This window comes from Scyliorhinus torazame, chromosome 22, assembly GCF_047496885.1.
Source record: "Scyliorhinus torazame isolate Kashiwa2021f chromosome 22, sScyTor2.1, whole genome shotgun sequence".
In the NCBI taxonomy this organism is placed as follows: domain Eukaryota; kingdom Metazoa; phylum Chordata; class Chondrichthyes; order Carcharhiniformes; family Scyliorhinidae; genus Scyliorhinus; species Scyliorhinus torazame.
In genome coordinates this window covers 107446527-107459194 of record NC_092728.1, presented here as the reverse complement: position 1 = coordinate 107459194, position 12668 = coordinate 107446527, and the positions used below count along the sequence as shown (strand labels likewise).

The window sequence follows — 12668 nt, the reverse complement described above, 5'->3', positions numbered from 1 at the left end:
GAGCTGAAGCCAGACAAAGCAGCTGTACTGCTGTTCTCTCTGCCATGGTATTCGAGGCAAGGTACTAACATGGATTGACGATTGGCTGTCAGGCAGAAGGCAGAGAGTTGGGATAAAAGGTTATTTTTCGGAATGGCAACCGGTGACGAGTGGTGTCCCACAGGGTTCAGTGTTGGGGCCACAGCTGTTCTCTTTATATATTAACGATCTAGATGATGGGACTGGGGGCATTCTGGCTAAGTTTGCCGATGATACAAAGATAGATGGAGGGGCAGGTAGTATTGAGGAGGTGGGGAGGCTGCAGAAAGATTTAGACAGTTTAGGAGAGTGGTCCAAGAAATGGCTGATGAAATTCAACGTGGGCAAGTGTGAGGTCTTGCACTTTGGAAAATAGAATAGAGGCATGGACTATTTTCTAAACGGTGACAAAATTCATAATGCTGAAGTGCAAAGGGACTTGGGAGTCCTAGTCCAGGATTCCCTAAAGGTAAATTTGCAGGTTGAGTCCGTAATTAAGAAAGCAAATGCAATGTTGTAATTTATCTCAAGAGGCTTGGAATATAAAAGCAGGGATGTACTTCTGAAGCTTTATAAAACATTAGTTAGGCCCCATTTAGAATACTGTGAGCAATCTTGGGCCCTACACCTCAGGAAGGACATACTGGCACTGGAGCGGGTCCAGCGGAGATTCACACGGATGATCCCAGGAATGGTAGGCCTAACATATGATGAACGTCTGAGGATCCTGGGATTATATTCATTGGAGTTTAGGAGGTTGAGGGGAGATCTAATAGAAACTTACAAGATGATGAATGGCTTAGATAGGGTGGACGTAGGGAAGTTGTTTCCATTAGCAGGGGAGACTAGGACCCGGGGGCACAGCCTTAGAATAAAAGGGAGTCACTTTAGAACAGAGATGAGGAGAAAGTTCTTCAGCCAGAGAGTGGTGGGTCTGTGGAATTCATTGCCACAGAGGGCGGTGGAGGCCGGGACGTTGAGTGTCTTTAAGACAGAAGTTGATAAATTCTTGATTTCTCGAGGACTATGGAGAGAGAGCGGGTAAATGGGGTTGAAATCAGCCATGATTGAATGGTGGAGTGGACTCGATGGGCCGAATGGCCTTACTTCCGCTCCTATGTCTTATGGTCTTAAGACTATCTCTTGATCATTTGGTGAATTCAGAATTATAAATGTTCTCAGTAGTGAATGTAAACCGAATGTGCTTCTGTTAAGAGGTGTTTCTTTTGTCTTCTGGATGTTGTTTGGGAAGTTATTAAGGATTACTTAGTATTGTATTCTTTGGGGGTTGTATTTGAATTGATGGTTGCTAAGATGTTCGCTGTATGTTTTAAAAAAGTTAACTTAAGTTAATAGAATAAACAGTTATATGTTTGCTATGTGTTTCGGCGGGTGTTAATTTATTATTTATGTATGGGGGGAGGGGGCACTGGGTTGTTTTGTTTTGTATTTAATTCTATTGGGTTCCTTTTACATTTTGTTGTTGATATTTTGTGAAAACTTTAATAAAAATTATAGGGGAAAAAAAGAATAAACATTGTTTTGCTTTAAAAAATACCTTTCCATTTCTGCTGTCCCACACCTGTAGAGTGGGCCGTTGCTCCCCATACCACAATCTATTAAAGGTTGTGGGTCAGGTGAACTCCACGATACACTTTGGGGTTCTCTAAACTCTGGCCCATAACAAATTGGGGGCTCGAGGGGGATAAAAGTCTATCTATTGGATTGGCTTAGTGAACTTAAAGACAGTGAGGGCTGAGCATATTGTGGGTGCTTTTCAGGTGTGGTATTTTAGTTGAAGTAGGGAGTGTGTTGTGGACAATGGCTCTTTCAGAGGCTCTGAGGTTTTTGGGGGTGGAGACGGTCACACGCAGTACCTTACGGACAGAGGCTAAAAGCAGACTGTTAGATTTGGCAAAAACATTGCAATTAACATTACCTGACAAAATGCGAAAAGATGAGGTCATTATGGTGGTGGCTAAGCATTTAAAGTTGCCTGAGATAGTTTGACTCATTGGAAATAAGAAAAAATTCAGCTGCAAGTTAAACAAATGGAACATGGAAAGAATTAAAGCAGCTTGAATACGAAAGAGAGAGGAAAAAGAAAGAGAAAGAGAGGAAAAAGAGAGAGAAGAAAGGAAAACAGAAAGAATAGCCCTAGCAGAATAAAAAGAAAGAGAAAGGGAGATAAAGATCAGGGAAAATGATAAAGAGAGAGAGTTTGGACTTCAGAAAATGGCCATGAAACTTAACAGTCATTTAAAATTGGCAGACGTAAAGGGAAACGTACAGTTGGATGATAGTGAAGAGGATAGTGAGAAAGAGCGTCATAGTCGAAGGCTTGGTGGGAATCTATTTAAATATGTCCAAGCATTGCCAAGGTTTGACGAGAAGGAGATGGAAGCCTTTTTCATTTCATTTAAGAAGGTAGCTAAACAAATGAAATGGCCACAGGACATGTGGGTATTACTGATTCAAACAAAGCTGATAGGTAGGGCTAGTAAAATGTTTGCATCACTACCGGAGGAGGTATCTGGGACGTATGAGGAGGTGAAAAATCCATCTTAGGTGCATATGAACTAGTGCCTGAAGCCTACAGACAAAGGTTTAGAAATTTAAGGAAAGAATTTGGTCAAACATACATGGAGTTTGAAAGGATCAGAGTAATTTTGATAGGTGGATAAGGGCTTTGAAAATAGACCAAATGTATGAAAGCTCTCAGAGAAATTATACTTTTGGAGGAGTTTAAAAATTCAATTCCTGATGTAGTGAGAACTCATGTGGAAGAGCAGAGGGTTAAAACTGCGAGATTAGCAGCAGAAATGGCAGATGATTATGAATTAGTTCATGAATCAAAGCTTGGTTTCCGACACCAGTTTCAGCCTGTGAGGGATAAAAACTGGGGACATGAGAAATACTCAAGTGGTAAAGGTAAAGGTGATCTGATGGGAGATAATAAAGAGAGTGTACCTCAGATTAAAAAATAAATCCAGGAGGGTGGAAAAGAAATGAAAAGTTTCAAATGTTTTCACTAATAAACTAGGCCATGTAAAGTCACAGTGTTGGTGGTTGAAGAAAAGCACTGGGAAGGCTGATGTGGTAAAACAGGATAAGACAGTGGGGTTTGTTAAAGTGGTAAAGGAAAGCCCAAGTGAAGCGAAAGGGATGCAAAAGATAGTACAGCCTGATCAAGAGGTGATTGATAAGAAGGTGCCAGATCTCTTTAAAGAATTTAATTGTGTGGGTAAAGTTTACTCATGTGTATCAGGAGGAGTAGGTAAAGAAGTCACAATTTTAAGAGATAAGGGAGCTAGTCAATCTTTAATGGTAAGAGATGAGGAGTTATGTAGTTTGGGAAGAATGTTGCCAGAAAAGGTAGTAATATGTGGAATTCAATGTGAGAAGAGTAGTGTTCCATTATATAAGGTAAGGTTGGAAAGTCCAGTGAAGAGTGGTGAAGTGGTAGTAGGAGTAATAGAGAAACTATCTTGTCCAGGAATACAGTTTATCTTGGGTAATGATATAGCTGGATCGCAGGTGGGGTTGATAAGCCAGTGCAAAATCAGACAACTGAAGTGTTGAAGGACGAATATCCTGGGATTTTTCTGGATTGTGTAGTAACAAGGTCGCAAAGTCACAGGTTAAGGCAAGAGGAGAAATCAAAGAGTGAAGATGAAGTTGAAGTGCAATTATCAGAAACAATTTTTGATCAGATGGTTGCAAAAGAACAAGAACAGGTGGAGGATGAGGCGGATATTTTTAGTTCAGGAAAATTGGTAGAGTTACAACAGAAAGATGTAGAAATAAAACGGATATATCAGAAAGCATACACGGAGGAGGAATCTGAGTGTATACCAGAGTGTTATTACCTTAAAAGTGATGTCTTGATGAGAAAATGGAGACCTGTACATATGCAGGCGGATGAAGTGGGCAGAAGTTCATCAAGTAGTATTGCCGGTAGGGTATAGAAAGGAGGTGTTGCGAGTTGCACATGAGGTACCAGTGGGAGGTCATTTGGGAATAAGGAAAACTCAAGCTAAAATACAAAAACATTTTTATTGGCCTGGACTACATAAAGATGTAGTTAAATTTTGTCAATCATGTCACATGTCAAGTGATCGGAAAACCTCAAGCAGTGATAAAACCAGCGCCCTTAATACCCATTCCAGCATTTGAGGAACCTTTTACAAGGGTCCTAAGTGACTGCGTAGGACCGCTTCCTAAAACAAAAAGTGGGAATCAATATATTTTGACTATAATGGATGTGTCTACTAGGTTTCCAGAGGCCATTCCAGTACGTAATATTACAGCTAAAAAGATTGTGGAGGAGTTACTTAAATTCTTTACTAGATATGGACTACCCATAGAAATACAATCGGATCAAGGATCAAATTTTACCTCAAGGTTATTCAAAGAAGTTATGGATAGCTTAGGAATAAAACAATTCAAATCAACTGTGTACCATCCAGAATCGCAGGGAGCGTTACAAAGGTGGCATCAGACATTGAAGACAATGTTGAGGGCATATTGTCAAGATTATCCAGAGGTTTGGGATAAAGGAATTCCATTCGTACTGTTTGCAATTAGGGATGCACCTAATGAGTCAACCAAATTCAGTCCTTTTGAACTAATTTTTGGTCATGAGGTAAGAGGACCACTTAAATCGATTAAGGAAAAATTCGTGAGTGAGAAATTACGTGCCAAATTTTAGGGAACGATTAAATAGAGGTGAATTGGCTAGACAACATTTAAAAGTTGCACAAATTGTGCAAACGGGTAGCGGACAAGAAATCCAAAGTTCGTAGTTTTGCCAGTGGAGATAAAGTTTTAGTGTTGTTACCAATGGTAGGTGAACGTTTAAAAGCTACGTTTTGTGGACCTTATCAGATTGAAAGGAAATTAAGTGAGGTGAATTATGTGGTAAAAACACCAGATAGAAGGAAAACTCACCGAGTGTGTCATGGGAATATGCTTAAAAGGTACTTTGAAAGGGAAGGAGAGAAAAAAGAGGTTTTAATGATTCTAACTCAAAGTGACAAACCAAATCCTGATGACTGTGAATTTGACATACCTCAAATTAAATTGGAAAAGAGGATGTTCTTAAAAATTGGGATAAATTGTTGAGTTACCCTCCAGAGGGAAAACGGACTGACCTGAAAGAGTTATTGATATCACATGGGCAAGTTTGTGGAGATAAATTGGGAAGTACTAAAATGGCGATACATGATGTAGATGTGGGAAATGCTGTTCCAATCAAACAACATCCATATAGACAACATCCGTCCGCACCCCCCCCACCCCCCACCCACACCACGGCTCCCACCAGAGTAAACATCTATTTCGATTGACCAATCAAATTCCTTTCATCATCTCAAACAGCTCATTTAGATCACCCCTTATCTTCTGTACTCCAGGGAATATAAGAGTCTGTGAAACCTGTCCCCATCATTTAACCCTTTTGGGCCTGGGGTCGGTCTGGTTAACCTCGGCTGCGCCCCAGAGGGTAACATCTCCATCCTGATGTGTGCTGCCCAGAACTGAATCCAGACAAGGTCTAACTGAGCTTTATAGAAACTGGAACATAACTTCCAGCCCTTTGAGATAAAGGCCAACATTCCAAAGCCTTTCCAATTATTTTCTGCAGCTGCCCACTCACTGTCAGGAATGAGGCAACCAGCCCACATCCCGAGAATGAATGAGAATGAAAATATCTCCTGGGAGGGCGCTTGTGTTTTTACAAGTATTTCTATCGCAGTCCGTTCTATACGACTGGGTTTAATCTGGGTGCTCTCCACAATCAGATTTACATTTATTCCCCCACTTTGCTCTTTCTGAAGGGATAGCTCTGTTCCACCCAGCTTAGAATAGTTTTTTTTTTTTTAAATTTAGAGTACCCAATTCATTTTTTCCAATGAAGGGGCAGTTTAGCGTGACCAATCCACCTATCCTGCACATCATTTGGAATGTGGGGTCGAAACCCACGCAGACACGGGGAGAATGGGTAGCACGGTAGCACAGTGGTTAGCACAATGGCTTCACAATGGCAGGGTACCAGGTTCGATTCCCGGCTTGGGTCACTGTCTGTGCGGAGTCTGCACGTTCTCTCCGTGTGTGCGTGGGTTTCCTCCGGGTGCTCCGGTTTCCTCCCACAGTCCAGAGATGTGCAGGTTAGGTGGATTGGCCATGGTAAATTGCCCTTAGTGTCCAAAAAAGGTAATGTGGGGTTACGGGGATCAGGTGGCAGTGTGGGGATAGGGTGCTCTTTCCAAGGGCTGGTGCAGACTCGATGGGCCGAATGGCCTCCTTCTGCACTGTAAATTCTGTGATCTGTGAATGTGCAAACTCCACACGGACAGTGACCCAGGGCCAGGATTCGAACCCGGGTCCTCAGCGCCGTAGTCCCAGTGCTAGCCACTGTGCCACGTGCTGCCCCAGCTTAGAATATTTTTGATGTGAAATAATGAAGTTATTTGACACCAGTGAACTCTGCCAATCTGAAATGACCAGAGGGGCAGGAAGGTGGCGCAGTGGTTAGCACTGCTGCCTCACGGCGCTGAGGACTCGGGTTCGATCCCGGCCTCGGGTCACTGTCCGTGTGGAGTTTGCACATTCTCCCCGTGTCTGCGTGGGTCTCACCCCCACAACCCAAAGATGTGCAGCGTAGGTGGATTGGCAACGCTAAGTTGCCCCTTAATTGGTAAAAATGAATTGGGTACACTAAATTTATTTTAAAATAATGAAATGACGGGAGATGAATTTGCCGTTCTCTGTCTGATGGGCCAAGTGGCCTTGTTCTGTGCTCTTTGAGTCTCGGAGTGATTTGATGTCTGTTACTCTCTCCTCACAGCTTCAGGGAGGCTGTGGCTAATGTCACCGGACTAACAAACCAGAGACCCAGAGTAATGCGCTGGGGTCCCAGGTTCGAATCCAGCCACTGCAGATGGTGAAATTTGAATTCAATAAAAATCTAGAATTAAAAGTCTAATGATGACCATGAAACCAGTGTCGATTGTCGTAAAAACCCTTCTGGTTCACTAATGTCCTTTAGGGAAGGAAATCCGCCGTTCTTACCTGGTCTGGCCTACACGTGACTCCAGACCCACAGCAATGTGGTTGACTCTTCACTGCCCCCTCAAGGGCAATTAGAGGTGGGCAATAAAATGCTGGCAGAGCCTGCGACGCCCACATGCCATGAACACATTAAAAACAGTTTTTACTCCTTCCTCCCCCCCCAGTGGGAGGCATGAGCGTGGGAAGTGGGGGCAGAGGGGGAAAAACGTAAGAGGGATTAAGAGAAACAGCGATGGACACAGAGGGAGAGCGCAAGAGCGAGAGATCATCTTCAACCAGAAGGGCCGAGTGGATGATCCATCTCGGCCTCCTCCCCAGCATCACAGATACCAGTCTTCAGCCAATTCGATTTACCCCCACGCGATTTCAAGAAATATCCAGTGGGCACTGGATACTGCAAAGGCCCTGGCATCTTTGTGGCTGCAAAACTGAATCCAAACTATCGGTGCACCAGTACTGCTGTTTGGAAACAAAGCTGGGAATGTTAAATCTGTGATGTTACCAGACTAGGAGCCATTGTGGGTCAGCGAGCGATGGGGAAATCAGGCCGCCTCGTGTCTCAGTTGTGACTCAGCGGGTCGCGCTCTCACTGAGCCGGGGACCCAGGAGTTGTGCTTCTCCTCCAGAGGCGAGGACAGAATGAGGCCTACACTCAATGGGCAGCACTGAGGGAGAGCCGCACTGTTAGAGAAACCACCTCTCATGTGAGAGGCCCGTCTGCCCTCTTCTGTGGATGTAAAAGTTCCCATTGTTCAAAGAAGAATTCAGAAGCACTGCACTGTCAGGAAAGGCAGTGGGCTGATTTTCCTGGAGGTTTTTTAAGAAAGCTGGGCATTTAAAAAAATGGGTTTTTTGACTTGCTTCGGAGAGATGATTCTCAATCTACAGAAAAACCATCTCAGTTTTTCAAAGTCTACTCTGCTGCCCCCTCAGGATATGAAGAAAGCCACTCCATGATCAAGAACTCTTTATCCCAACTCTGACAAGTTAATCTTCACAGCACGCACCTGCAAATTAAAACTATGAGGGTTGGGAATCATGGCTTGAAGAGCATTGAGGATTTCCCTGGATGGACACACTCAATCTCCCAAACTCCCTGCCCTCCCACCTCTGCCTGCCCCCTCCTCTCCCTGTCCCCCCCTCCTCTCCCAACACAGCACCAGGGTCCCCGGTTCTATTCCCGGCTTGGGTCGCTGTCTGTGCGGAGTCTGCACGTTCTCCCCGTGTCTGCGTGGGTTTTCTCCGGGTGCTCCGGTTTCCTCCCACAAGTCCCGAAAGACGTGCTGTTGGGTAAATTGGACATTCTGAATTCTCCCTCCGTGTACCCGAACAGGCGGCGGAGTGTGGCGACTAGGGTCTTTTCACAGTAACTTCATTGCAGCGTTAATGTAAGCCTACTTGTGACAATAATAAACATATTATTATGTCCCCTCCCTCTCCCCGTCTCGCCATCCCACTACCACCATTCCCCCCCCACCCCGCTTCTCTCTCACCCCCCTATCTCCCTGCCCCTTCACTCTCCCCCCTCCTCTCCCTCTCCCCCACTCCTCACCCCCCTCCTCTCCCTCTCCCCCACTCCTCACCCCCCTCCTCTCCCTCTCCCCCACTCCTCACCCCCCTCCTCTCCCTCTCCGCCCCTCCCCCGCTCCTCTCCCCCATTCCCCTCCCCCACCTCTCCCTCTCTCCCCCCTCTATTCCCCTCCCTCTATTCACCTCTCCCCCCCCGTCCTCTCCCTCTCCACCCCCTCCTCTCCCTCTCCTCTCCCCCCTCCCCTCCCTCTCCCCCCTCCCCTCCCTCTCCCCCCTCCTCTCCCTCTCCTCCCCCTTCCCCACTCCTCACCCTCTCCCCTCCCTCCATCTCTCCCCCTCCCCCCCTCCCTCCTCTCTCCCTCTGACCTCCCTCCCCTCTATCCCTCCCCGGTCTCCCTCCTATCCCCCCTCCCTCCTCTCTCTCCCTCCCCCCCTCCTCTCTCTCTATCCATCCCTCCCTCCCCCTCCCCTCCCTCCTCGCTCCTCTCTCTCTCTCCTCCCTCCATCACTCACCGTGCTGTTGAGCCGCTTCCCCTCGGGAGGTGGTGCTGAGGCCGGGCTGCTCCTGCCCTGTGCTGCCGGCCTTGCTGCCCCCCCCAGGCGGCTCTGCCCCTCCGCTCCTGCCGCCCGCGCCCCCCACCAGCTGACTGGCGGACAAACCCCTCCTGTCGTGGGCAGCTTCTGGCGAGTCCACTCCGGGCGCTGGCGGGGGGCTGGTGTCCATCAGGGTGACAAACTGAACCCCTCACCCCCCCACCAAACCCTCTGGATCCCCCCCCACCCCACCCAAAAAACTCCTCTGGAACCTCCTCAAAACCCCTCCGGAGCCCTCCCCAGGCTCTGACCCACCAGAAATATCCCCACCAAACTACTGAAAACTTTGTCAAAACTTTTTCAAAACTTCTCCCAAACTTTTCCCTTTCTCTCAAACACTCAGCATCCAAACTGCCTGACGTATGTGGAAGAAATCCTTTCAAGGTTTTGGCAGTTGCTCCCCTCCCAGCTCCCCCCTCCCCCGGGACTCTGACACAACTCACCGAAAAAAGCATTTTCACACTAAAATGAAATTAGCATTCGCTTTAAACACTAAAATCCGATCCCAATGTACACCCCCTCCCACAGGAGAAATCCCCCCTTTTCACCCTCACATTTCACCCAAAAGCCTCCTGAACAATAACTTTAAATAAAATTCCAGAAACTGGGATAAAGAAGAGCTGGGAAAAGCTTCTCCTTGTGGCCCAGTGAATACTGTGCCAGGATCACCGCCCAGTCCTATTGGAGCTCAATCTGACCCATCAAATTGTTTTGTCTCTTCGTTCCTGGGATGTGGGCTGGGCCAGCATTGTTGTAAATCCCTAATTGCCCTTGAACGGTGCGGCTGGCTGGGCCATAATCAGAGGGCAGTGCAAAGGGTGTGGGTCTGGAGTCACGTGTAGGCCAGACCGCGTAAGGACGGCAGATTTCCTTCCCTAAAGGACATTAGTGAACCAGATATGGCTTTTGACCACAATCGACAATGGTTTCATGGTCATCATTAGACTTTTAATTCCAGATTGTTTTTTAAATTCAAATTTCACTAACTGCCATGGGGGGATTCGAACCTCTCCCAGAGCATTTCCCTGGGTCTCTGGGTTACTCGTCCTGTGACAATACCACTAAACCACCACCTTCCCTTTGACACCTTCGCCTTTCCATTCTGACATTTCAATATGAGGCAGTGTATATATAGAATAACAAGGGAGGGGAGGCAGTGCTCTGGTGGTATTGTCAAGGGTAGTGGGTGCCTGGAACTTGCTGCCGGAGGAGGTGGTGGAAGCAGGGACGATAGTGACATTTAAGGGGCATCTTGACAAATACATGAATAGGATGGGAATAGAGGGATACGGACCCAGGAAGTGTAGAAGATTTTAGTTTAGATGGGCAGCATGGTTGGCACAGGCTTGGAGGGCCGAAGGGCCTGTTCCTGTGCTGTACTTTTCTTTGTACTTGGGCAAAGAGATTGCAGATGGAGTTTAATCCAGACAAATGTGAGGTAATGTATTTTGGAAGGTCTAATACAGGTAGGGAATATACAGTGAATGGTAGAACCCTCAAGTGTATTAACAGTCAGAGAGATCTAGGTGTACAGGTCCACGGATCACTGAAAGGGGTAACACAGGTGGAGAAGGTAGTCAAGACATACGGCATGCTTGCCTTCATTGGCCGGGGCATTGAGTATAAGAATTGGCAAGTCATGTTGCAGCTGTATAGAACCTTAGTTAGGCCACACTTGGAGTATAGTGTTCAATTCTGGTCGCCACACTACCAGAAGGATGTGGAGGCTTTAGAGAGGGTGCAGAAGAGATTTACCAGGATGTTGCCTGGTATGGAGGGCATTAGCTATGAGGAGCGGTTGAATAAACTCGGTTTGCTTTTCTAATTGGAGGGCTGTGACCAGTGGTGTTCCACAGGGATCAGTGCTGGGACCTTTGCTCTTTGTAGTATATATAAATGATTTGGAGGAAAATGTAACTGGTCTGATTAGTAAGTTTGCAGACGACACAAAGGTTGGTGGAATTGCGGATAGCGATGAGGACTGTCTGAGGATACAGCAGGATTTAGATTGTCTGGAGACTTGGGCGGAGAGATGGCAGATGGAGTTTAACCTGGACAAATGTGAGGTAATGCATTTTGGAAGGGCTAATGCAGGTAGGGAATATACAGTGAATGGTAGAACCCTCAAGAGTATTGAAAGTCAAAGAGATCTAGGAGTACAGGTCCACAGATCACTGAAAGGGGCTACACAGGTGGAGAAGGTAGTCAAGAAGGCATACGGCATGCTTGCCTTCATTGGCCGGGGCATTGAGTATAAGAATTGGCAAGTCATGTTGCAGCTGTATAGAACCTTAGTTAGGCCACACTTGGAGTATAGTGTTCAATTCTGGTCGCCACACTACCAGAAGGATGTGGAGGCTTTAGAGAGGGTGCAGAAGAGATTTACCAGAATGTTGCCTGGTATGGAGGGCATAAGCTATGAGGAGCGATTGAATAAACTCGGTTTGTTCTCACTGGAACGAAGGAGGTTGAGGGGCGACCTGATAGAGGTATACAAAATTATGAGGGGCATAGACAGAGTGGATAGTCAGAGGCTTTTCCCCAGGGTAGAGGGGTCAATTACTAGGGGGCATAGGTTTAAGGTGAGAGGGGCAAAGTTTAGAGTAGATGTACGAGGCAAGTTTTTTACGCAGAGGGTAGTGGGTGCCTGGAACTCACTACCGGAGGAGGTAGTGGAGGCAGGGACGATAGGGACATTTAAGGGGCATCTTGACAAATATATGAATAGGATGGGAATAGAAGGATACGGACCCAGGAAGTGTAGAAGATTGTAGTTTAGTCGGGCAGTATGGTCGGCACGGGCTTGGAGGGCCGAAGGGCCTGTTCCTGTGCTGTACATTTCTTTGTTCTTTGTTCTTTGTTGGTTTGTTCTGACTGGAACGACGGAGGTTGAGGGGCGACCTGATAGAGGTGTACAAAATTATGAGGGGCATAGACAGAGTGGATAGTCAGAGGCTTTTCCCCAGGGTAGAGGGGTCAATTACTAGGGGGCATAGGTTTAAGGTGAGAGGGGCAAGGTTAAGAGGAGATGTACGAGGTAAGTTTTTTTACACCGAGGGTAGTGGGTGCCTGGAACTCGCTGCCGGAGGAGGTGGTGGAAGCGGCGCCGATAGTGATGTTTAAGGGGCATCTTGACAAATACATGAATAGGATGGGAATAGAGGGATACGGACACCGGAAGTGTAAAAGATTTTAGTTTAGACGGGCAGCATGGTCGGCACAGGCTGGGAGGGCCGAAGGGCCTGTTCCTGTGCTGTAATTTTCTTTGTTCTTTGTTCTAATGATGACCATGAAAGCATTGTCAATTGTCATAAAATCCATCTGGTTCACTGATGTCCTTACCTGGTCTGGCCTATGTGCTTCTCTTGGGTGACTGGTGACTGTGTGGAGTTTGCACCTTCTGCCTGTGGCTGCATTGGCCAAAAAAAAAGGTTACGTAGGTGGGGTTACGGGTG

General features: G+C 46.6%; 1 protein-coding gene across 1 annotated transcript in view; it reads right to left on the bottom strand.

Moving 5' to 3' along the window:
- LOC140398870 (paired mesoderm homeobox protein 2-like) overlaps nt 1–9343 on the bottom strand; it is a 36691-nt gene extending 27348 nt beyond the window's left edge. The window contains exon 1 of the mRNA XM_072487813.1: nt 9133–9343. Within this exon, the coding sequence (XP_072343914.1) occupies nt 9133–9343 (211 nt within the window). The remainder of the gene's footprint in view (nt 1–9132) is intronic.
- Between the last annotated feature and the right edge of the window lie 3325 nt (nt 9344–12668).